Consider the following 23210-nt stretch of genomic DNA (forward strand, 5'->3'; position numbering starts at 1 on the left):
CAAACCGGGTTGAGAAACAACCTTTTTAATCATCCCCACCACAATGTCCAGTGTTTGATTCTCAGGACTGGCAGGAAAAGGGAATATTTTACTGCCCACACAGGGTGTTGTCTCCATTAGCAGGTTTCTCCAGTGAGTGACGTGTTCTTCCTACAGTGTCCAGTGTCTATTCCACACAGTCTGTTATATGGTCCATTCCCATTATATTTCAGAGCACAGGACACAGAACTATTCAAACATTGAAGGAAAATCTTCCAGATGATGTGATGAAAATCTCATTATTTTACAAATGGTGAACACACTGTCTCTTTACAGTTTAAACATTCCCTTGTAAATAAATAATTCCATCTGGAACTAACTCCGAGTGAGAGAGCCCGGGAACAGTCCCACATCTGATCACTCCATGATTTCACATTTAACAGCTTCAATACTCTGTGCTCTGTCACAAATCCCAACTCTTTTCACATCAACTTGAAACATTCTGGGCAGTATGATGGATAAATATGAATATACTCCATGGCTGTGTGAAGATAGAAAATTCTGGAACTATATCTGTCACTAGGACCATCTCAGTCTCAGTCTCACAATTCATTGAAAGCAAGATTACAGAAAAAGCAAATTAGTGCAGTGATGAATCCCCGTTCCCCAATAGAGGGCCCACCACCCGGTACAATTGAGTTTTGCCCTGCATCTGTGCAGTGTGGAGACGTGTTCAGCAATGAATTTCAGACGTTGAAGGGAGACTTAATTATAAATAATATTAACGGGAAATAGAGCAGGCGGGACTCAGAGACAGTCAAATATATCAGGGCTGGAGTCACATGTACGGTTAACGTGTGGGTGGACGATCACGTGTTTGCTCCACATTTGGTTGGTTAAGTGAGTGGTTAAGAACATGGCAGGTAGAATATGATGTGGTGATGTTTGGGCTCCTTAGTTAAGGGTGGATGAACCGAGTTTTGTGGGAGTGCATTCCCTGTTTATCAGACAGATTACACACTCGAGGGACAGTGTGGGAAGGTGGAGTTAAGGTCGAAGATCAGCCATGATCTTCCTGAATGGTGGGGTGGATTGATGAGTCTCTGTTTTTATTTAATTTTGAGCAGACAAAACGGTCCACCCCCAGGTGAGAACCAAGATGACCGGACAATGTGGGGAGAAACTGGTTCAGAAAAGAACATTGTTTAGAACCATTGAGTTAAATAATCAATGGGACAGTGTGTGGAAATGAGGAAGAAATGTTCACTGTTGATATTAATGTCGCTGAATAATTTTGAATCTAGAATAAATGCTGCAGTGTGTGTGTGGGAGTCATAATTACGAACTGCCAGTAGAGGGCAATATTTCTAAACAGGGTCACAGGGATTTGGAGATGGACATTGGTGGAATTGTCCAAAATGCCAATATTGACTCAGAGACGTAACCTGTCTGATGAGCAGACATTGCGTTCCCTCAAAGGTAAATATAACCATCTTGAGGTAAGGAGATTAAAACTATGCTCAGTATTCCAGATTAAACCCAATGGAAAGTTAAACAGTTTTAGAATAGAGTGAAGCATATCTCACTGTTTCATGTTCAGAACGGTAACAGAACGTTCCAGAAAACCTTCATTCTCCCGTCTTTTCAAAACCCATTCCCATTAGCCCTCCTATGGTAAAAATATCCATGATGAAATATGTGCTATCGAAGGATTGGTTGTCCTGTTCCAGATCCTTCATTAGTTGAAACAGGTGCTCTTCCATTTGCTGTTCATCAACTTTCGTGTCAAAAGCCCTGCAACAGAATTAAGAACAGAGGACTTTAATTTTTACTCTCCTGACAAAACCTGTTTGGAAAGACGGTTGCCAGGACAACAGGGACAAGAGTTGACCATTCAGCCCATTGAGGCGTCTGCACCAGTCAGTTAGTCCACAGCTGGAGTAAGACCATCGAGAAGCTGGCCAAATGGGCAGACAAGTGGCAGATAGAGTTTAACACAGAGAAATGTGAGGTGATGCATTTTACAGAAAGGGTGGAGAGAGTCTATCCAGACTTAATGGCTCAGTTCTAAAGAGAGTGCAGTAGCAGAGGGACCTCGGGGTGCCCGCCCAGGATAGATTCTCTGCCATTCCGGCGGGAAAAACGCCAGTGTGAGAAACATTCTTCACAATGTAGTGTGCCAAAGTCCGGATGCCTGGCGCTGCCCACAGAGTTGAGGATGGAGAGCGCCCACAACCCTGGACCCTGGAGCACCACAGCAGTGGGTTGGGGGAGATTGGGACCATGGATCTTCCGTATTATGTGTTCTGGAGGGGGTCCTTCTGCTGGCCTGTTTCTGGGTGACCAATGTTGCTGGAAATCGATCTGCATTTTCAGGAGGTCCACCTTCTTTTGTCAACATGGCTCAGTGTTGTTGGACATCTTTTCAATATGACACCCGGGCAGGAGGGCGGACTACACACCATCCAGGCCTGACCCACTGCTGAAAACAGTGGAAAACACCCAGGGGAATAATTAATGATGGGTGGGAAGATTCGGAGTGTTTTCCGGCAAGCGGCCATGTTCCTGCCCACGTTCCTGCCCACGCTCCTGCCCACGCTCCTGCCCACGTTCCTGCCCACATTCCTGCCCACATTCCTGCCCATTTTCCTGCCCACATTCCTGCCCCAGATCCTGCCCACGTTCCTGCTCACGCTCCTGCCCACGTTCCTGCCCACGTTCCTGCCCACGCTCCTGCCCACGTTCCTGCCCACATTCCTACCCACGCTCCTGCGCACGCTCCTGCTCACGCTCCTGCCCACGTTCCTGCCCACGTTCCTGCCCACGCTCCTGCCCATGTTCCTGCCCATTTTCCTGCCCACGTTCCTGCCCACGTTCCTGCCCTCGTTCCTGCCCACATTCCAGCCCCCTGTTTAGCACAGGGCTAAATCGCTGGCTTTGTACGCAGACGAAGGCAGGCCAGCAGCACAGTTCAATTCCCGTTACAACCTCCCCGAACAGGCGCCATAATGTGGCGACTAGGGGCTTTTCACAGTAACTTCATGAAGAATACTTGTGACAATAAGCGATTTTCATTTTATTTCATTTCATTTCCTGCCAATGTTCCTACCCACATTCCTGCCCACATTCCTGCCCACATTCCTGCCCTCGTTCCTGCCCACGGTCCTGCCCACATTCCTGCCCACATTCCTGCCCACATTCATAAGAACATAAGAACTAGGAGCAGGAGTAGGCCATCTGGCCCCTCGAGCCTCGGGCCATTCAATGAGATCATGGCTGATCTTTTGTGGACTCAGCTCCACTTTCCGGCCCGAACACCATCACCCTTAATCCCTTTATTCTTCAAAAACTGTCCATCTTTATCTTAAAAACATTTAATGAAGGAGCCTCTACTGCTTCACTGGGCAAGGAATTCCATAGATTCACAACCCTTTGGGTGAAGAAGTTCCTCCTAAACTCAGTCATAAATCTACTTCCCCTTATTTTGAGGCTATGCCCCCTAGCTCTGCTTTCACCCGCCAGTGGAAACAACCTGCCCGCATCTATCCTATCTATTCCCTTCAGAATTTTATATATTTCTATAAGATCCCCCCTCATCCTTCTAAATTCCAACGAGTACAGTCCCAGTCTACTCAACCTCTCCTCGTAATGCAACCCCTTCAGCTCTGGGATTAAGCTTGTGCCCACATTCCTGTCCCAGTTCCTGCCCACGTTCCTGCCCACATTCCTGCCCCAGTTCCTGCTCATGTTCCTGCCCCATTTCCTGCCCACATTACTGCCCATGCATTCCCACACTCCTGCCCCAGTTCCTGCCCACGTACATGCCCCAGATCCTGCCCACATTCCTGCCCCAGTTCCTGCCCACGTTCCTGCCCTCGTTCCTGCCAATGTTGCTGTCCCAGTTCCTGCCCATGTTCCTGCCCCAGTTCATACCCACATTCCTGCCCACGCTCCTGCCCCATTCCTGCCCCAGTTCCTGCCCACGTTCCTGCCCCAGTTCCTGCCCACGTTCCTGCCCCAGTTCCTGCCCATGTTCCTCTCCCAGTTCCTGCCCATGTTCCTGCCCCAGTTCCTGCCCACATTCCTGCCACGTTACTGCCCATGCTCTTGCCCGCATTCCTGCCCACGTTCCTGCCCACACCACAGCACTTAGTCTCAAAATGGGAGAATTGCTCCCCGGGCTGATGTTGCTACAAGATCTGACAGAAAGGAACATCAATCACAATATATCAGTCACTAAACTCACCTGCCATAGTACCAAACAGGAGGGGCTGTCACTATTTCAACTGTTGGATCTGTTGGTTGAGGCGGGTTGATGACTTGAGGAACTATCACAAGAAATACTCGGAATCTCTGCTGTATTTTGCCATTTTTCAAGTATCCAAAAACTCCCCAAGGTGCAGAGAGAGGAACAATAGTACCTGTGGACAGAGAGACACTGTTACAGCATTTAACTGGGTGATCAGCTGATAGATAGTCAGAGGTTACAGGTCAGGGGGCAGGGTCACTTTGGTGACATGTGGAAAATGTTGTGATATCACTTTAAGGGAATATGCAAATACCCAAGTTGCCAGGATGGAGAGCAGCATGTGACCAGCATGGTCCCACTCGCAGTGTGAGTGCCGACTGTTGTGTTCTGCTTCTTCATGTAGCATAAGCTGCTTCCTTGATGTCGGCTCTGACAAAGGAAGGTTCAGACTTGGAGATGGTTTAACACATTTATTGAACGGTTAACAATTCTCCTCCTTGAGTTTGACTCTCCTGCTAATCTTGCTATAGTAACTCAGTCTAACTAACCAGTCTGCTCTCAGCCATGCGGTGAGTGTGATGCTTCCTGATCTGCCCCTGTCTCTCTGAGTGTCCTTTTATATGGGTACCTTGTGGTAGTGTCACCTCTGGGTGTCTTGACTGCTCATTGGACGTGTCCTATCTTACTGACCTATCGGTTGAATGTCTGTGTGTCATGATGTCTCTGGTGCTCCCTCTAGTGTTTATTTAGTTGCAGTGTGTTTACATTAACCCCTTGTGTATTTACAGTGATGCACATCACCACACCGACACCATATTGAAATGTCCGTCCCGCTCACTCATATCACTCTGTGCAGCCCCCTCCCTTCACCAGACTGTGCAGCACATTAACACCCAGCTGGGAAAGTCTCACAGCCTCGAAGGACAGTCTGTTCCTCAATCTACCCCCTGCTGCCCCCCTCCCGAGACCTATCCCCCACAAACTCGTCACTGCCGCCCGAGCGCTACCGCCCCCACAATCCCCCTGCCAACACGAGCCCTTACACCCCCCCGACACCCGTTGCACAACCCTCCTTCCACATTGCCCCTCTCGTCTTTGTCAAGCCATCAGGACTCTCTGGACAGCACAGAGCTGTCCAGATAGACATTGGTGCGTGTCACTGCTGGAAGGGACAGACAGCACAGAGCTGTCCAGATAGACACTGGTGTGTGTCACTGCTGGAAGGGGGAGACAGCACAGAGCTGTCCAGATAGACACTGGTGTGTGTCACTGCTGGAAGGGACAGACAGCACAGAGCTGTCCAGATCGACACTGGTGTGTGTCACTGCTGGAAGGGACAGACAGCACAGAGCTGTCCAGATAGACACTGGTGTGTGTCACTGCTGGAAGGGACAGACAGCACAGAGCTGTCCAGATAGACACTGGTGTGTGTCACTGCTGGAAGGGACAGACAGCACAGAGCTGTCCAGACCGACACTGGTGTGTGTCACTGCTGCAAGGGACAGACAGCACAGAGCTGTCCAGATAGACACTGGTGTGTGTCACTGCTGGAAGGGACAGACAGCACAGAGCTGTCCAGATAGACACTGGTGTGAGTCACTGCTGGAAGGGACAGACAGCACAGAGCTGTCCAGATAGACACTGGTGTGTGTCACTGCTGGAAGGGACAGACAGCACAGAGCTGTCCAGATAGACACTGGTGTGTGTCACTGCTGGAAGGGACAGACAGCACAGAGCTGTCCAGATAGACACTGGTGTGTGTCACTGCTGGAAGGGGGAGACAGCACAGAGCTGTCCAGATAGACACTGGTGTGTGTCACTGCTGGAAGGGGGAGACAGCACAGAGCTGTCCAGATAGACACTGGTGTGTGTCACTGCTGGAAGGGACAGACAGCACAGAGCTGTCCTGATAGACACTGGTGTGTGTCACTGCTGGAAGGGGGAGACAGCACAGAGCTGTCCAGATAGACACTGGTGTGTGTCACTGCTGGAAGGGACAGACAGCACAGAGCTGTCCAGATAGACACTGGTGTGTGTCACTGCTGGAAGGGACAGACAGCACAGAGCTGTCCTGATAGACACTGGTGTTTGTCACTGCTGGAAGGGACATACAGCACAGAGCTGTCCAGATTGACACTGGTGTGTGTCACTGCTGGAAGGGACAGACAGCACAGAGCTGTCCAGATAGACACTGGTGTGGGTCGCTGCTGGAAGGGGGAGACAGCACAGAGCTGTCCAGATAGACACTGGTAAGTGTCACTGCTGGAAGGGACAGACAGCACAGAGCTGTCCAGACAGACACTGGTGTGTGTCGCTGCTGGAAGGGACAGACAGCACAGAGCTGTCCAGATAGACACTGGTGTGTGTCGCTGCTGGAAGGGACAGACAGCACCGATCTGTCCAGATAGACACTGGTGTGTATCACTGCTGGAAGGGGGAGACAGCACAGAGCTGTCCAGATAGACACTGGTGTGTGTCACTGCTGGAAGGGACAGACAGCACAGAGCTGTCCTGATAGACACTGGTGTTTGTCACTGCTGGAAGGGACATACAGCACAGAGCTGTCCAGATAGACACTGGTGTGTGTCACTGCTGGAGGGGACAGACAGCACAGAGCAGTCCAGATAGACACTGGTGTGTGTAGCTGCTGGAAGGGGGAGACAGCACAGAGCTGTCCAGATAGACACTGGTGTGTGTCACTGCTGGAAGGGACAGACAGCACAGAGCTGTCCTGATAGACACTGGTGTTTGTCACTGCTGGAAGGGACATACAGCACAGAGCTGTCCAGATAGACACTGGTGTGTGTCACTGCTGGAAGGGACATACAGCACAGAGCTGTCCAGATAGACACTGGTGTGTGTCACTGCTGGAAGGGACAGACAGCACAGAGCTGTCCAGATAGACACTGGTGTGTGTCACTGCTGGAAGGGACAGACAGCACAGAGCTGTCCAGATAGACACTGGTGTGTGTCACTGCTGGAAGGGACAGACAGCACAGAGCTGTCCAGATAGACACTGGTGTGTGTCACTGCTGGAAGTGGGAGACAGCACAGAGCTGTCCAGATAGACACTGGTGTGTGTCACTGCTGGAAGGGACAGACAGCACAGAGCTGTCCTGATAGACACTGGTATGTGTCACTGCTGGAAGGGACAGACAGCACAGAGCTGTCCTGATAGACACTGGTGTGTGTCACTGCTGGAAGGGACAGACAGCACAGAGCTGTCCAGATAGACACTGGTGTGTGTCACTGCTGGAAGTGGGAGACAGCACAGAGCTGTCCAGATAGACACTGGTGTGTGTCACTGCTGGAAGGGACAGACAGCACAGAGCTGTCCTGATAGACACTGGTGTGTGTCACTGCTGGAAGGGACAGACAGCACAGAGCTGTCCAGATAGACACTGGTGTGTGTCACTGCTGGAAGTGGGAGACAGCACAGAGCTGTCCAGATAGACACTGGTGTGTGTCACTGCTGGAAGGGACAGACAGCACAGAGCTGTCCTGATAGACACTGGTATGTGTCACTGCTGGAAGGGACAGACAGCACAGAGCTGTCCAGATAGACACTGGTGTGTGTCACTGCTGGAAGGGACAGACAGCACAGAGCTGTCCTGATAGACACTGGTATGTGTCACTGCTGGAAGGGACATACAGCACAGAGCTGTCCAGATAGACACTGGTGTGTGTCACTGCTGGAAGGGACAGACAGCACAGAGCTGTCCAGATAGATACTGGTGTGTGTCACTGCTGGAAGGGACAGACAGCACAGAGCTGTCCTGATAGACACTGGTATGTGTCACTGCTGGAAGGGACATACAGCACAGAGCTGTCCAGATAGACACTGGTGTGTGTCACTGCTGGATGGGGGAGACAGCACAGAGCTGACCAGATAGACACTGGTGTGTGTCACTGCTGGATGGGGGAGACAGCACAGAGCTGTCCAGATAGACACTGGTGTGTGTCACTGCTGGAAGGGACAGACAGCACAGAGCTGTCCAGATAGACACTGGTGTGTGTCACTGCTGGAAGTGGGAGACAGCACAGAGCTGTCCAGATAGACACTGGTGTGTGTCACTGCTGGAAGGGACAGACAGCACAGAGCTGTCCTGATAGACACTGGTGTGTGTCACTGCTGGAAGGGACATACAGCACAGAGCTGTCCAGATAGACACTGGTGTGTGTCACTGCTGGAAGGGACAGACAGCACAGAGCTGTCCAGATTAACACTGGTGTGTATCGCTGCTGGATGGGACAGGCAGCACAGAGCTGTCCAGATAGACACTGGTGTGTGTCACTGCTGGAAGGGACAGACAGCACAGAGCTGTCCAGATAGACACTGGTGTGTGTCGCTGCTGGAAGGGACAGACAGCACAGAGCTGTCCTGATAGACACTGGTGTGTGTCACTGCTGGAAGGGACATACAGCACAGAGCTGTCCAGATAGACACTGGTGTGTGTCACTGCTGGAAGGGACATACAGCACAGAGCTGTCCAGATAGACACTGGTGTGTGTCACTGCTGGAAGGGACAGACAGCACAGAGCTGTCCAGATAGACACTGGTGTGTGTCACTGCTGGAAGTGGGAGACAGCACAGAGCTGTCCAGATAGACACTGGTGTGTGTCACTGCTGGAAGGGACATACAGCACAGAGCTGTCCAGATAGACACTGGTGTGTGTCACTGCTGGAAGGGACAGACAGCACAGAGCTGTCCAGATAGACACTGGTGTGTGTCACTGCTGGAAGGGACAGACAGCACAGAGCTGTCCAGATAGACACTGGTGTGTGTCACTGCTGGAAGGGACAGACAGCACAGAGCTGTCCAGATAGACACTGGTGTGTGTCACTGCTGAAAGGGACAGACAGCACACAGCTGTCCAGATAGACACTGGTGTGTGTCACTGCTGGAAGGGACATACAGCACAGAGCTGTCCAGATAGACACTGGTGTGTGTCACTGCTGGAAGGGACGGACAGCACAGAGCTGTCCAGATAGACACTGGTGTGTGTCGCCGCTGGATGGGGGAGACAGCACAGAGCTGTCCAGATAGACACTGGTGTGTGTCACTGCTGGAAGGGACAGACAGCACAGAGCTGTCCTGATAGACACTGGTGTGTGTCACTGCTGGAAGGGACATACAGCACAGAGCTGTCCAGATAGACACTGGTGTGTATCGCTGCTGGATGGGACAGGCAGCACAGAGCTGTCCAGATAGACACTGGTGTCTGTCACTGCTGGAAGTGACAGACAGCACAGAGCTGTCCAGATAGACACTGGTGTGTGTCACTGCTGGAAGGGACAGACAGCACAGAGCTGTCCTGATAGACACTGGTGTGTGTCACTGCTGGAAGGGACATACAGCACAGAGCTGTCCAGATAGACACTGGTGTGTGTCACTGCTGGAAGGGGGAGACAGCACAGAGCTGTCCAGATAGACACTGGTGTGTGTCACTGCTGGAAGGGACAGACAGCACAGAGCTGTCCAGATAGACACTGGTGTGTGTCACTGCTGAAAGGGACAGACAGCACAGAGCTGTCCAGATAGACACTGGTGTGTGTCGCTGCTGGATGGGGGAGACAGCACAGAGCTGTCCAGATAGACACTGGTGTGTGTCACTGCTGGAAGGGACAGACAGCACAGAGCTGTCCTGATAGACACTGGTGTTTGTCACTGCTGGAAGGGACAGACAGCACAGAGCTGTCCAGATAGACACTGGTGTGTGTCACTGCTGGAAGGGACATACAGCACAGAGCTGTCCAGATAGATACTGGTGTGTGTAACTGCTGGAAGGGACAGACAGCACAGAGCTGTCCAGATAGACACTGGTGTGTGTCACTACTGGAAGTGGGAGACAGCAAAGAGCTGTCCAGATAGACACTGGTGTGTGTCACTGCTGGAAGGGACAGACAGCACAGAGCTGTCCTGATAGACACTGGTGTGTGTCACTGCTGGAAGGGACAGACAGCACAGAGCTGTCCAGATAGACACTGGTGTGTGTCACTGCTGGAAGGGACAGACAGCACAGAGCTGTCCAGATAGACACTGGTGTGTGTCACTGCTGGAAGGGGGAGACAGCACAGAGCTGTCCAGATAGACACTGGTGTGTGTCACTGCTGGAAGTGACAGACAGCACAGAGCTGTCCAGATAGACACTGGTGTGTGTCACTGCTGGAAGGGACATATAGCACAGAGCTGTCCAGATAGACACTGGTGTGTGTCACTGCTGGAAGGGACTGACAGCACAGAGCTGTCCAGATAGACACTGGTGTGTGTCACTGCTGGAAGGGACAGACAGCCAGAGCTGTCCAGATAGACACTGGTGTGTGTCACTGTTGGAAGTGGGAGACAGCACAGAGCTGTCCAGATAGACACTGGTGTGTGTCCCTGCTGGAAGGGACAGACAGCACAGAGCTGTCCAGATAGACACTGGTGTGTGTCACTGCTGGAAGGGACAGACAGCACAGAGCTGTCCAGATAGACACTGGTGTGTGTCACTGCTGGAAGGGACAGACAGCACAGAGCTGTCCAGATAGACACTGGTGTGTGTCACTGCTGGAAGGGACAGACAGCACAGAGCTGTCCAGATAGACACTGGTGTGTGTCACTGCTGGAAGGGACATACAGCACAGAGCTGTCCAGATAGACACTGGTGTGTGTCACTGCTGGAAGGGACAGACAGCACAGAGCTGTCCAGATAGACACTGGTGTGTGTCACTGCTGGAAGGGACAGACAGCACAGAGCTGTCCAGATAGACACTGGTGTGTGTCACTGCTGGAAGGGACAGACAGCACGGAGCTGTCCAGATAGGCACTGGTGTGTGTCACTGCTGGAAGGGACAGACAGCACAGAGCTGTCCAGATAGACACTGGTGTGTGTCCCTGCTGGAAGGGACAGACAGCACAGAGCTGTCCAGATGGACACTGGTGTGTGTCACTGCTGGAAGTGGGAGACAGCACAGAGCTGTCCAGATAGACACTGGTGTGTGTCACTGCTGGAAGGGACAGACAGCACAGAGCTGTCCTGATAGACACTGGTGTGTGTCACTGCTGGAAGGGACATACAGCACAGAGCTGTCCAGATAGACACTGGTGTGTGTCACTGCTGGAAGGGGGAGACAGCACAGAGCTGTCCAGATAGACACTGGTCTGTGTCACTGCTGGAAGGGGGAGACAGCACAGAGCTGTCCAGATAGACACTGGTGTGAGTCACTGCTGGAAGGGACAGACAGCACAGAGCTGTCCAGATAGACACTGGTGTGTGTCACTGCTGGAAGTGGGAGACAGCACAGAGCTGTCCAGATAGACACTGGTGTGTGTCACTGCTGGAAGGGACATACAGCACAGAGCTGTCCAGATAGACACTGGTGTGTGTCACTGCTGGAAGGGACAGACAGCACAGAGCTGTCCAGATAGACACTGGTGTGTGTCACTGCTGGAAGGGACAGACAGCACAGAGCTGTCCTGATAGACACTGGTGTGTGTCACTGCTGGAAGGGACATACAGCACAGAGCTGTCCAGATAGACACTGGTGTGTGTCACTGCTGGAAGTGACAGACAGCACAGAGCTGTCCAGATAGACACTGGTGTGTGTCACTGCTGAAAGGGACAGACAGCACACAGCTGTCCAGATAGACACTGGTGTGTGTCACTGCTGGAAGGGACATACAGCACAGAGCTGTCCAGATAGACACTGGTGTGTGTCACTGCTGGAAGGGACGGACAGCACAGAGCTGTCCAGATAGACACTGGTGTGTGTCGCCGCTGGATGGGGGAGACAGCACAGAGCTGTCCAGATAGACACTGGTGTGTGTCACTGCTGGAAGGGACAGACAGCACAGAGCTGTCCTGATAGACACTGGTGTGTGTCACTGCTGGAAGGGACATACAGCACAGAGCTGTCCAGATAGACACTGGTGTGTGTCACTGCTGGAAGGGACAGACAGCACAGAGCTGTCCAGATAGACACTGGTGTGTGTCACTGCTGGAAGGGACAGACAGCACAGAGCTGTCCAGATAGACACTGGTGTGTGTCACTGCTAGAAGTGACAGACAGCACAGAGCTGTCCAGATAGACACTGGTGTGTGTCACTGCTGGAAGGGACAGACAGCACAGAGCTGTCCAGATAGACACTGGTGTGTATCACTGCTGGAAGGGACAGACAGCACAGAGCTGTCCTGATAGACACTGGTGTGTGTCACTGCTGGAAGGGACAGACAGCACAGAGCTGTCCAGATAGACACTGGTGTGTGTCACTGCTAGAAGGGACAGACAGCACAGAGCTGTCCAGATAGACACTGGTGTGTATCACTGCTGGAAGGGACAGACAGCACAGAGCTGTCCTGATAGACACTGGTGTGTGTCACTGCTGGAAGGGACAGACAGCACAGAGCTGTCCAGATAGACACTGGTGTGTGTCACTGCTGGAAGGGACAGACAGCACAGAGCTGTCCAGATAGACACTGGTGTGTGTCGCTGCTGGATGGGACAGGCAGCACAGAGCTGTCCAGATAGACACTGGTGTGTGTCACTGCTGGAAGGGACAGACAGCACAGAGCTGTCCAGATAGACACTGGTGTCTGTCACTGCTGGAAGGGACAGACAGCACAGAGCTGTCCTGATAGACACTGGTGTGTGTCACTGCTGGAAGGGACATACAGCACAGAGCTGTCCAGATAGACACTGGTGTGTGTCACTGCTGGAAGGGACAGACAGCACAGAGCTGTCCAGATAGACACTGGTGTGTGTCACTGCTGAAAGGGACAGACAGCACAGAGCTGTCCAGATAGACACTGGTGTGTGTCGCTGCTGGATGGGGGAGACAGCACAGAGCTGTCCAGATAGACACTGGTGTGTGTCACTGCTGGAAGGGACAGACAGCACAGAGCTGTCCTGATAGACACTGGTGTTTGTCACTGCTGGAAGGGACAGACAGCACAGAGCTGTCCAGATAGACACTGGTGTGTGTCACTGCTGGAAGGGACATACAGCACAGAGCTGTCCAGATAGATACTGGTGTGTGTAACTGCTGGAAGGGACAGACAGCACAGAGCTGTCCAGATAGACACTGGTGTGTGTCACTACTGGAAGGGGGAGACAGCACAGAGCTGTCCAGATGGACACTGGTGTGTGTCACTGCTGGAAGTGGGAGACAGCACAGAGCTGTCCAGATAGACACTGGTGTGTGTCACTGCTGGAAGGGACAGACAGCACAGAGCTGTCCAGATAGACACTGGTGTGTTTCACTGCTGGAAGGGACAGACAGCACAGAGCTGTCCTGATAGACACTGGTGTGTGTCACTGCTGGAAGGGACAGACAGCACAGAGCTGTCCAGATCGACACTGGTGTGTGTCACTGCTGGAAGGGACAGACAGCACAGAGCTGTCCAGATAGACACTGGTGTGTGTCACTGCTGGAAGGGGGAGACAGCACAGAGCTGTCCAGATAGACACTGGTGTGTGTCACTGCTGGAAGTGACAGACAGCACAGAGCTGTCCAGATAGACACTGGTGTGTGTCACTGCTGGAAGGGACATATAGCACAGAGCTGTCCAGATAGACACTGGTGTGTGTCACTGCTGGAAGGGACTGACAGCACAGAGCTATCCAGATAGACACTGGTGTGTGTCACTGCTGGAAGGGACAGACAGCCAGAGCTGTCCAGATAGACATTGGTGTGTGTCACTGCTGGAAGTGGGAGACAGCACAGAGCTGTCCAGATAGACACTGGTGTGTGTCCCTGCTGGAAGGGACAGACAGCACAGAGCTGTCCAGATAGACACTGGTGTGTGTCACTGCTGGAAGGGACAGACAGCACAGAGCTGTCCAGATAGACACTGGTGTGTGTCACTGCTGGAAGGGACAGACAGCACAGAGCTGTCCAGATAGACACTGGTGTGTGTCACTGCTGGAAGGGACAGACAGCACAGAGCTGTCCAGATAGACACTGGTGTGTGTCACTGCTGGAAGGGACATACAGCACAGAGCTGTCCAGATAGACACTGGTGTGTGTCACTGCTGGAAGGGACAGACAGCACAGAGCTGTCCAGATAGACACTGGTGTGTGTCACTGCTGGAAGGGACAGACAGCACAGAGCTGTCCAGATGGACACTGGTGTGTGTCACTGCTGGAAGTGGGAGACAGCACAGAGCTGTCCAGATAGACACTGGTGTGTGTCACTGCTGGAAGGGGGAGACAGCACAGAGCTGTCCAGATAGACACTGGAGTGTGTCACTGCTGGAAGGGACATACAGCACAGAGCTGTCCAGATAGACACTGGTGTGTGTCACTGCTGGAAGGGACAGACAGCACAGAGCTGTCCAGATAGACACTGGTGTGTGTCACTGCTGGAAGGGACGGACAGCACAGAGCTGTCCAGATAGGCACTGGTGTGTGTCACTGCTGGAAGGGGGAGACAGCACAGAGCTGTCCAGGTAGACACTGGTGTGTGTCACTGCTGGAAGTGGGAGACAGCACAGAGCTGTCCAGATAGACACTGGTGTATGTCACTGCTGGAAGGGACAGACAGCACAGAGCTGTCCAGATAGACACTGGTGTGTGTCACTGCTGGAAGGGACAGACAGCACAGAGCTGCCCAGATAGACACTGGTGTGTGTCACTGCTGGAAGGGGGAGACAGCACAGAGCTGTCCAGGTAGACACTGGTGTGTGTCACTGCTGGAAGTGGGAGACAGCACAGAGCTGTCCAGATAGACACTGGTGTATGTCACTGCTGGAAGGGACAGACAGCACAGAGCTGTCCAGATAGACACTGGTGTGTGTCACTGCTGGAAGGGACAGACAGCACAGAGCTGCCCAGATAGACACTGGTGTGTGTCACTGCTGGAAGGGGGAGACAGCACAGAGCTGTCCAGATAGACACTGGTGTGTGTCACTGCTGGAAGGGACAGACAGCACAGAGCTGTCCAGATAGACACTGGTGTGTGTCACTGCTGGAAGGGACAGACAGCACAGAGCTGTCCAGATAGACACTGGAGTGTGTCACTGCTGGAGGGGGGAGACAGAACCGAGCTGTCCAGATAGACACTGGTGTGTGTCACTGCTGGAAGGGACAGGCAGCACAGAGCTGTCCAGATAGACACTGGTGTGTGTCACTGCTGAATGGGACAGACAGCACAGAGCTGTCCAGATAGACACTGGTGTGTGTGGCTGCTGGATGGGGGAGACAGCACAGAGCTGTCCAGATAGACACTGGTGTGTGTCACTGCTGGAAGGGACAGACAGCACAGAGCTGTCCAGATAGACACTGGTGTGTGTCACTGCTGGAAGGGACAGACAGCACAGAGCTGTCCAGATAGACACTGGTGAGTGTCACTGCTGGAAGGGACAGGCAGCACAGAGCTGTCCAGGTAGACACTGGTGTGTGTCACTGCTGGAAGGGGGAGACAGCACAGAGCTGTCCAGATAGACACTGGGGTGTGTCACTGCTGGAAGGGACAGACAGCACGGAGCTGTCCAGATAGGCACTGGTGTGTGTCACTGCTGGAAGGGACAGACAGCACAGAGCTGTCCAGATAGACACTGGTGTGTGTCCCTGCTGGAAGGGACAGACAGCACAGAGCTGTCCAGATGGACACTGGTGTGTGTCACTGCTGGAAGTGGGAGACAGCACAGAGCTGTCCAGATAGACACTGGAGTGTGTCACTGCTGGAAGGGACATACAGCACAGAGCTGTCCAGATAGACACTGGTGTGTGTCACTGCTGGAAGGGACAGACAGCACAGAGCTGTCCAGATAGACACTGGTGTGTGTCACTGCTGGAAGGGGGAGACAGCACAGAGCTGTCCAGATAGACACTGGTGTGTGTCACTGCTGGAAGGGGGAGACAGCACAGAGCTGTCCAGATAGACACTGGTGTGTGTCACTGCTGGAAGGGACAGACAGCACAGAGCTGTCCAGATAGACACTGGTGTGTGTCACTGCTGGAAGGGACAGACAGCACAGAGCTGTCCAGATAGACACTGGTGTGTGTCACTGCTGGAAGTGGGAGACAGCACAGAGCTGTCCAGATAGACACTGGTGTGTGTCACTGCTGGAAGGGACAGACAGCACAGAGCTGTCCAGATAGACACTGGTGTGTGTCACTGCTGGAAGGGACAGACAGCACAGAGCTGCCCAGATAGACACTGGTGTGTGTCACTGCTGGAAGGGGGAGACAGCACAGAGCTGTCCAGATAGACACTGGTGTGTGTCACTGCTGGAAGGGACATACAGCACAGAGCTGTCCAGATAGACACTGGTGTGTGTCACTGCTGGAAGGGACAGACAGCACAGAGCTGTCCAGATAGACACTGGTGTGTGTCACTGCTGGAAGGGACAGACAGCACAGAGCTGTCCAGATAGACACTGGTGTGTGTCACTGCTGGAAGTGGGAGACAGCACAGAGCTGTCCAGATAGACACTGGTGTGTGTCCCTGCTGGAAGGGACAGACAGCACAGAGCTGTCCAGATAGACACTGGTGTGTGTCACTGCTGGAAGGGACAAACAGCACAGAGCTGTCCAGATAGACACTGGTGTGTGTCACTGCTGGAAGGGACAGACAGCACAGAGCTGTCCAGATAGACACTGGAGTGTGTCACTGCTGGAGGGGGGAGACAGAACCGAGCTGTCCAGATAGACACTGGTGTGTGTCACTGCTGGAAGGGACAGACAGCACAGAGCTGTCCAGATAGACACTGGTGTGTGTCACTGCTGGAAGGGACAGACAGCACAGAGCTGTCCAGATAGACACTGGTGTGTATCACTGCTGGAAGGGACATACAGCACAGAGCTGTCCAGATAGACACTGGTGTGTGTCACTGCTGGAAGGGACAGACAGCACAGAGCTGTCCAGATAGACACTGGTGTGTGTCACTGCTGGAAGGGACAGACAGCACAGAGCTGTCCAGATAGACACTGGTGTGTATCACTGCTGGAAGGGACATACAGCACAGAGCTGTCCAGATAGACACTGGTGTGTGTCACTGCTGGAAGGGACAGACAGCACAGAGCTGTCCAGATAGACACTGGTGTGTGTCACTGCTGGAAGGGACAGACAGCACAGAGCTGACCAGATAGACACTGGTGTGTGTCCCTGCTGGAAGGGACAGACAGCACAGAACAGTCCAGATGGACACTGGTGTGTGTCACTGCTGGAAGTGGGAGACAGCACAGAGCTGTCCAGATAGACACTGGTGTTTGTCACTGCTGGAAGGGACATATAGCACAGAGCTGTCCAGATAGACACTGGTGTGTGTCACTGCTGGAAGGGACAGACAGCACAGAGCTGTCCAGATAGACACTGGTGTGTGTCGCTGCTGGAAGGGACAGGCAGCACAGAGCTGTCCAGATAGACACTGGTAAGTGTCACTGCTGGAAGGGACAGACAGCACAGAGCTGTCCAGATAGACACTGCTGTGTGTCACTTCTGGAAGGGGGAGACAGCACAGAGTTGTCCAGATAGATACTGGTCTGTGTCACTGCTGGAAGGGAGAGACAGCACAGAGCTGTCCAGATAGACACTGGTGTGTGTCACTGCTGGAAGGGATAGACAGCACAGAGCTGTCCAGATAGACACTGGTGTGTGTCACTTCTGGAAGGGGGAGACAGCACAGAGTTGTCCAGATAGATACTGGTGTGTGTCACTGCTGGAAGGGGGAGACAGCACAGAGCTGTCCAGATAGACACTGGTGTGTGTCACTGCTGGAAGGGACAGACAGCACAGAGCTGTCCAGATAGACACTGGTGTGTGTCGCTGCTGGAAGGGGGAGACAGCACAGAGCTGTCCATATAGACACTGGTGTGTGTCACTGCTGGAAGGGACAGACAGCACAGAGCTGTCCAGATGGGCACTGGTGTGTGTCGCTGCTGGAAGGGACAGACAGCACAGAGCTGTCCAGATGGGCACTGGTGTGTGTCACTGCTGGAAGGGACAGACAGCACAGAGCTGTCCAGATAGACACTGGTGTGTGTCGCTGCTGAAGGGGGAGACAGCACAGAGCTGTCCAGATAGACACTGGTGTGTGTCACTGCTGGAAGGGACAGACAGCACAGAGCTGTCCTGATAGACACTGGTGTGTGTCGCTGCTGGAAGGGACAGACAGCACAGAGCTGTCCAGATAGACACTGGTGTGTGTCACTGCTGGAAGGGACAGACAGCACAGAGCTGTCCAGATGGACACTGGTGTGTGTCACTGCTGGAAGGGACAGACAGCACAGAGCTGTCCAAATAGACACTGGTGTGTGTCACTGCTGGAAGGGACAGACAGCACAGAGCTGTCCAGATAGGCACTGGTGTGTGTCACTGCTGGAAGGGACAGACAGCACAGAGCTGTCCAGATAGACACTGGTGTGTGTCACTGCTGGAAGGGACAGACAGCACAGAGCTCTCAAGATAGACACTGGGGTGTGTCACTGCTGGAAGGGACATACAGCACAGAGCTGTCCAGATAGACACTGGTGTGTGTCACTGCTGGAAGGGACAGACAGCACAGAGCTGTCCAAATAGACACTGGTGTGTGTCACTGCTGGAAGGGACAGACAGCACAGAGCTGTCCAGATAGACACTGGTGTGTGTCACTGCTGGAAGGGACAGACAGCACAGAGCTGTCCAGATAGACACTGGTGTGTGTCACTGCTGGAAGGGACAGACAGCACAGAGCTGTCCAGATAGACACTGGTGTGTGTCACTGCTGGAATGGACATACAGCACAGAGCTGTCCAGATAGACACTGGTGTGTGTCGCTGCTGGAGGTGGAGAAGGAGACTCCTGTACTCGCAGCCCTGGCACAATACTGAACGGGAAACGGTGGCACAGGCGTGTCCATGGGTCCAGCAGCACGGTGCTGCCCATGAAGACGAGCTGGGCATGGAGACGGAGGGCAGGAAGTGTGGTGAACGATGCATCAGAAGCGGCGCAGCACTGTGGCAGTGTTGCATTCACCTCAAATATCGGGTGAACCGAGAGCCCCCTGTTCACGCCAGCCTTCATCACCATTAACCCGCCATTGGGAGACTTGCAACGGAATTTTACACCAGCGGCTATTCGACGGTCTGGCTCCCACCAGATTCACCGCATCCAGCCGGCACTAAGAGAATTGGGAGAATGGGGTCCCTGGTTTAACAGAGCTGTGAGTGAGGTCGGTCTCATTGCTCTATTGGACTGATCCATTTAATTGCACGGACCCTCTCTTCACTTTCCCCATTCGTTAAACATTTCTCTGTTGAATTTTAGCCTTGCATTTGTTTCCAGTTCATTCCCGTGACTTCCGGCCTCCCCAGAGTTGGATTTGGAGAGGGTTTTCCAAAGATGTTACATTCGCGCCACACAAGTGCCCGGCAATGACCATCTCCGACAAGAGAGGGTCTCACCCTCGCCCCAGAGAGCGGGGAATCTGTGGAATTTGAAGAAGGAATTAGATTTGATCTTGGGACGAAAGGGATCGAGGGAGATGGGGGAAGGTGGGATCAGGGTATTGAACTTGATGATCAGCCATGATCAGAATGAATGGCGGGGCAGTCTCGAAGGGCCGAATGGCCTCCTCCTGCTTCTATTTTCCCGGTTTGTTTCTATGTGTGTAAGTAGCCCAAATAGCGCCTCAACCCACTGGTCACATGTGACCGCGGAACGCTCTGGGATTGACAATTCTTTGCTCAGTGTGTCAGTCCGTACAGAAAGTTTGAAACGTGACAGGTTAAAGAGTGAGTGGCTGTTTTAGAATCTGTTGTTACTTTGAAGGAACATCTGACATACCTGCAACATTCCCACAACGTGCATAACTGAATAGTTTGTCCAGACCGATCGCCAGCGCACTTTTAATATCCACGGCATCAACTTCAGTTTGAACCCTCAGGCGTTTTTTGAATTGTGCCTCAAGATAATTCTAAAACAAGAAAATAAAATCCATCACCATGTGACACAACTGAACTCGCACCAAAACACATCAGTGTTGAGGGGACTGTCCTCGGTTCCCAGGTGTGGGAGCTGTATTCATGTCCTGTGATAGGGAGACCCCCACACAGATACCCCAGTGATAGGGAGACCCACCCCACGGAGACCCCAGTGATAGGGCGACCCCCCCCCACAGAGACCCCAGTGATAGGGAGACCCGCCCCACAGAGACCCCTGTGATAGGGAGACCCGCCCCACAGAGACCCCTGTGATAGGGCGAACCCCACACAGAGACCCCTGTGATAGGGAGACCCCCCTCACAGAGACCCCTGTGTGAGGGAGACCCCCCACAGAGACCCCTGTGATAGGGAGACCCCCTCACAGAGACCCCTGTGATAGAGAGACCCCCCCACAAAGACCCCTGTGATAGGGAGAACCCCACACAGAGACCCCTGTGAGAGGGAGACCCCCCTCAGAGACCCCTGTGATAGGGAGACCTTCACAGAGACCCCTGTGATAGGGAGAACCCCACACAGAGACCCCTGTGATAGGGAGACCCCCACAGAGACCCCTGTGATAGGGAGAACCCCACACAGAGACCCCTGTGAGAGGGAGACCCCCCCACAGAGACCCCTGTGATAGGGAGACCCCCACAGAGACCCCTGTGATAGGGAGAACCCCACACAGAGACCCCTGTGAGAGGGAGACCCCCCCACAGAGGCCCCTGTGATAGGGAGACCTCCTTAGCACAGGGCTAAATAGCGGGCTTTGAAAGCAGACCAAGGCAGGCCAGCAGCACGGTTCAATTCCCGTAACAGCCTCCCCGAACAGGCGCCGGAATGTGGCGACTAGGGGCTTTTCACAGTAACTTCATTTGAAGCCTACTTGTGACAATAAGCGATTTTCATATTTGTCAAGAAAGTCCTTCCACGCTGACTATTCCTGATTAATCCGTGTCTAAAGTACGGATTTAGACACGGATAGATAGATTCTGTCCCTCAGAATACTTTCCTGATCCCAGCCTTGAATTTAGAAATCATTAACTGTGTGAGTGCCGGGTCCCGGGATGTGTGAACCGCCCGGGGCAGATATTTCACTGTTTATTCCAGTTCACACACTCAGCATTGACCTCCCTGCCTGAGTCAGACAGATGTTTGACAGTAAAGAGAGTAAAGGGGACTCGACCGAAAAACACAGGCATTAAATAATTTCCACTGGTACGAACATTACAGAATGCAGCGAACTCTGAAGTGCAGCACGGTATCACAGTGGTTAGCACTGTTGCTTCATTGCTCCAGGGTCCTGGGTTCAATTCCCGGCCTGGGTGACCGGGTACTCCGGTTTCCTCCCACAAGTCCCGAAAGACATGCTGTTAGGTGAATCGGACATTTGGAATTCTCCCTCTGTGACCCGAACAGGCGCCGGAATGTGGCGACTAGGGGCTTTTCACAGTAACATCATTGCAGTGTTAATGTAAGCCTACTTATGACAATAATAAAGATTATTCTTGTTCTAATTATACTTACCTTGTCCTCAATGATTTCTGCGGGTTTCTGGCAGTCATTTTCATTACAGAAACCGATCACCTCTTCTGCTACGTCGAGTGCAGCGAGTTGGTTCCAGAAGAGGACAGACACGGTTAAGAAGATTCTCAGCATCTTGGTGTCGGTACAGGTCACTGGTGAATTCACTGAATGACCCTCAGCACCTTCAGCTCGATCTGCAGTTTGAGCAGAGAGCTCTGGGATTTTTATACAGTTTTAAGGGGACGATTTTGAATAAAGTTCAGCTACGGGAACATCAGATGTTGAAGAAACGCACCAGCTGATTAACTATGGAAATGTTTTTGGGTGTTTTGATCACAGCCTGGAATTTAGAAACCATGGGCAGCACGGTATCACAGTGGTTAGCACTGTTGCTTCACTGCTCCAGTGTCCCTGGTTCGATTCCCGGCTTGGGTCACAGTCTGTGTGGAGTCTGCACATTCTCCCCGTGTCTGCGTGGGTTTCCTCCGGGTGCTCCGGTTTCCTCCCACAAGTCCCGAAAGACGTGCTGTTGGTGAATTGGACATTCTGAATTCTCCCTCTGTGTACCCGAACAGGCGCAGGAATGTGGCGACGAGGGGGTTTACACAGTAACTTCATTGCAGTGTTAATGTAAGCCTGCTTGTGACAATAATAAAGATTATTATTATCTCGGTGATGCCGTTTACCAGGAAATGTGAATCGCCCGAGGCAGATATTTCACTATTGATTCCAATTCACACACTCAGCATTGATCCCCCTGCCTGAGTTAGACAGGAAATGTGAACCGCCCGGGGCAGATATTTCACTATTGATTCCAGTTCACACACTCAGCATTGACCCCCCTGCCTGAGTTAGACAGGAAATGTGAACCGCCCGGGGCAGATATTTCACTATTGATTCCAGTTCACACACTCAGCATTGACCCCCCTGCCTGAGTTAGACAGGAAATATGAACCGCCCGGGACAGATATTTCTCTATTAATTCCAGTTCACACACTCAGCATTGACCCCACTGCCTGAGTTAGTCAGGAAATGTGAACCGCCCGGGGCAGATATTTCACTATTAATTCCAGTTCACACACTCAGCATTGACCCCCCTGCCTGAGTTAGACAGGAAATGAGAACCGCCCGGGCCAGATATTTCACTATTGATTCCAGTTCACACACTCAGCATTGATTCCCCTACCTGAGTTAGACAGGAAATGTGAACCGCCCGGGGCAGATATTTCACTATTGATTCCAGTTCACACACTCAGCATCGATCCTCCTGCCTGAGTTAGACAGGAAATGTGAATCGCCCGGGGCAGATATTTCACTATTGATTCCAGTTAACACACTCAGCATTGACCCCCCTGCCTGAGGTAGACAGGAAATGTGAACTGCCCGGGGCAGATATTTCACTATTGATTCCAGTTCACACACTCAGCATCGATCCACCTGCCTGAGTTAGACAGGAAATGTGAACCGCCCGGGGCAGATATTTCACTATTGATTCCAGTTAACATACTCAGCATTGATCACCCTGCCTGAGTTAGACAGGAAATGTGAATCGCCCGGGGCAGACATTT

General features: G+C 52.5%; 1 protein-coding gene across 1 annotated transcript; it reads right to left on the bottom strand.

The window, feature by feature from the left end:
* Nucleotides 1–697: 697 nt before the first annotated feature.
* On the bottom strand, nucleotides 698–21833 carry LOC140411785 (uncharacterized). The gene is made up of 4 exons (XM_072500768.1): nucleotides 21643–21833; nucleotides 19979–20108; nucleotides 4226–4400; nucleotides 698–1773 (listed from the first exon to the last, which is right to left on the bottom strand). The coding sequence occupies exons 1-4, from the start codon at nucleotides 21772–21774 to the stop codon at nucleotides 1608–1610; spliced, it is 603 nt and encodes a 200-aa protein (XP_072356869.1). The 5' UTR covers nucleotides 21775–21833; the 3' UTR covers nucleotides 698–1607.
* Nucleotides 21834–23210: the final 1377 nt, after the last annotated feature.

The sequence above is a fragment of the Scyliorhinus torazame genome, chromosome 4, assembly GCF_047496885.1.
Source record: "Scyliorhinus torazame isolate Kashiwa2021f chromosome 4, sScyTor2.1, whole genome shotgun sequence".
In the NCBI taxonomy this organism is placed as follows: Eukaryota; Metazoa; Chordata; class Chondrichthyes; order Carcharhiniformes; family Scyliorhinidae; genus Scyliorhinus; species Scyliorhinus torazame.

Excerpts from the sequence above, each read along its gene's own strand:
- LOC140411785 (XM_072500768.1), bottom strand. The coding sequence starts at position 21,774 with ATGCTGAGAATCTTCTTAACCGTGTCTGTCCTCTTCTGGAACCAACTC. Across the intron at positions 20,109-21,642 it reads CAGAAATCATTGAGGACAAG|AATTATCTTGAGGCACAATT; the intron begins GTAAGTATAATT and ends TTCTTGTTTTAG. Across the intron at positions 4,401-19,978 it reads ACGTTGTGGGAATGTTGCAG|GTACTATTGTTCCTCTCTCT; the intron begins GTATGTCAGATG and ends CTCTGTCCACAG.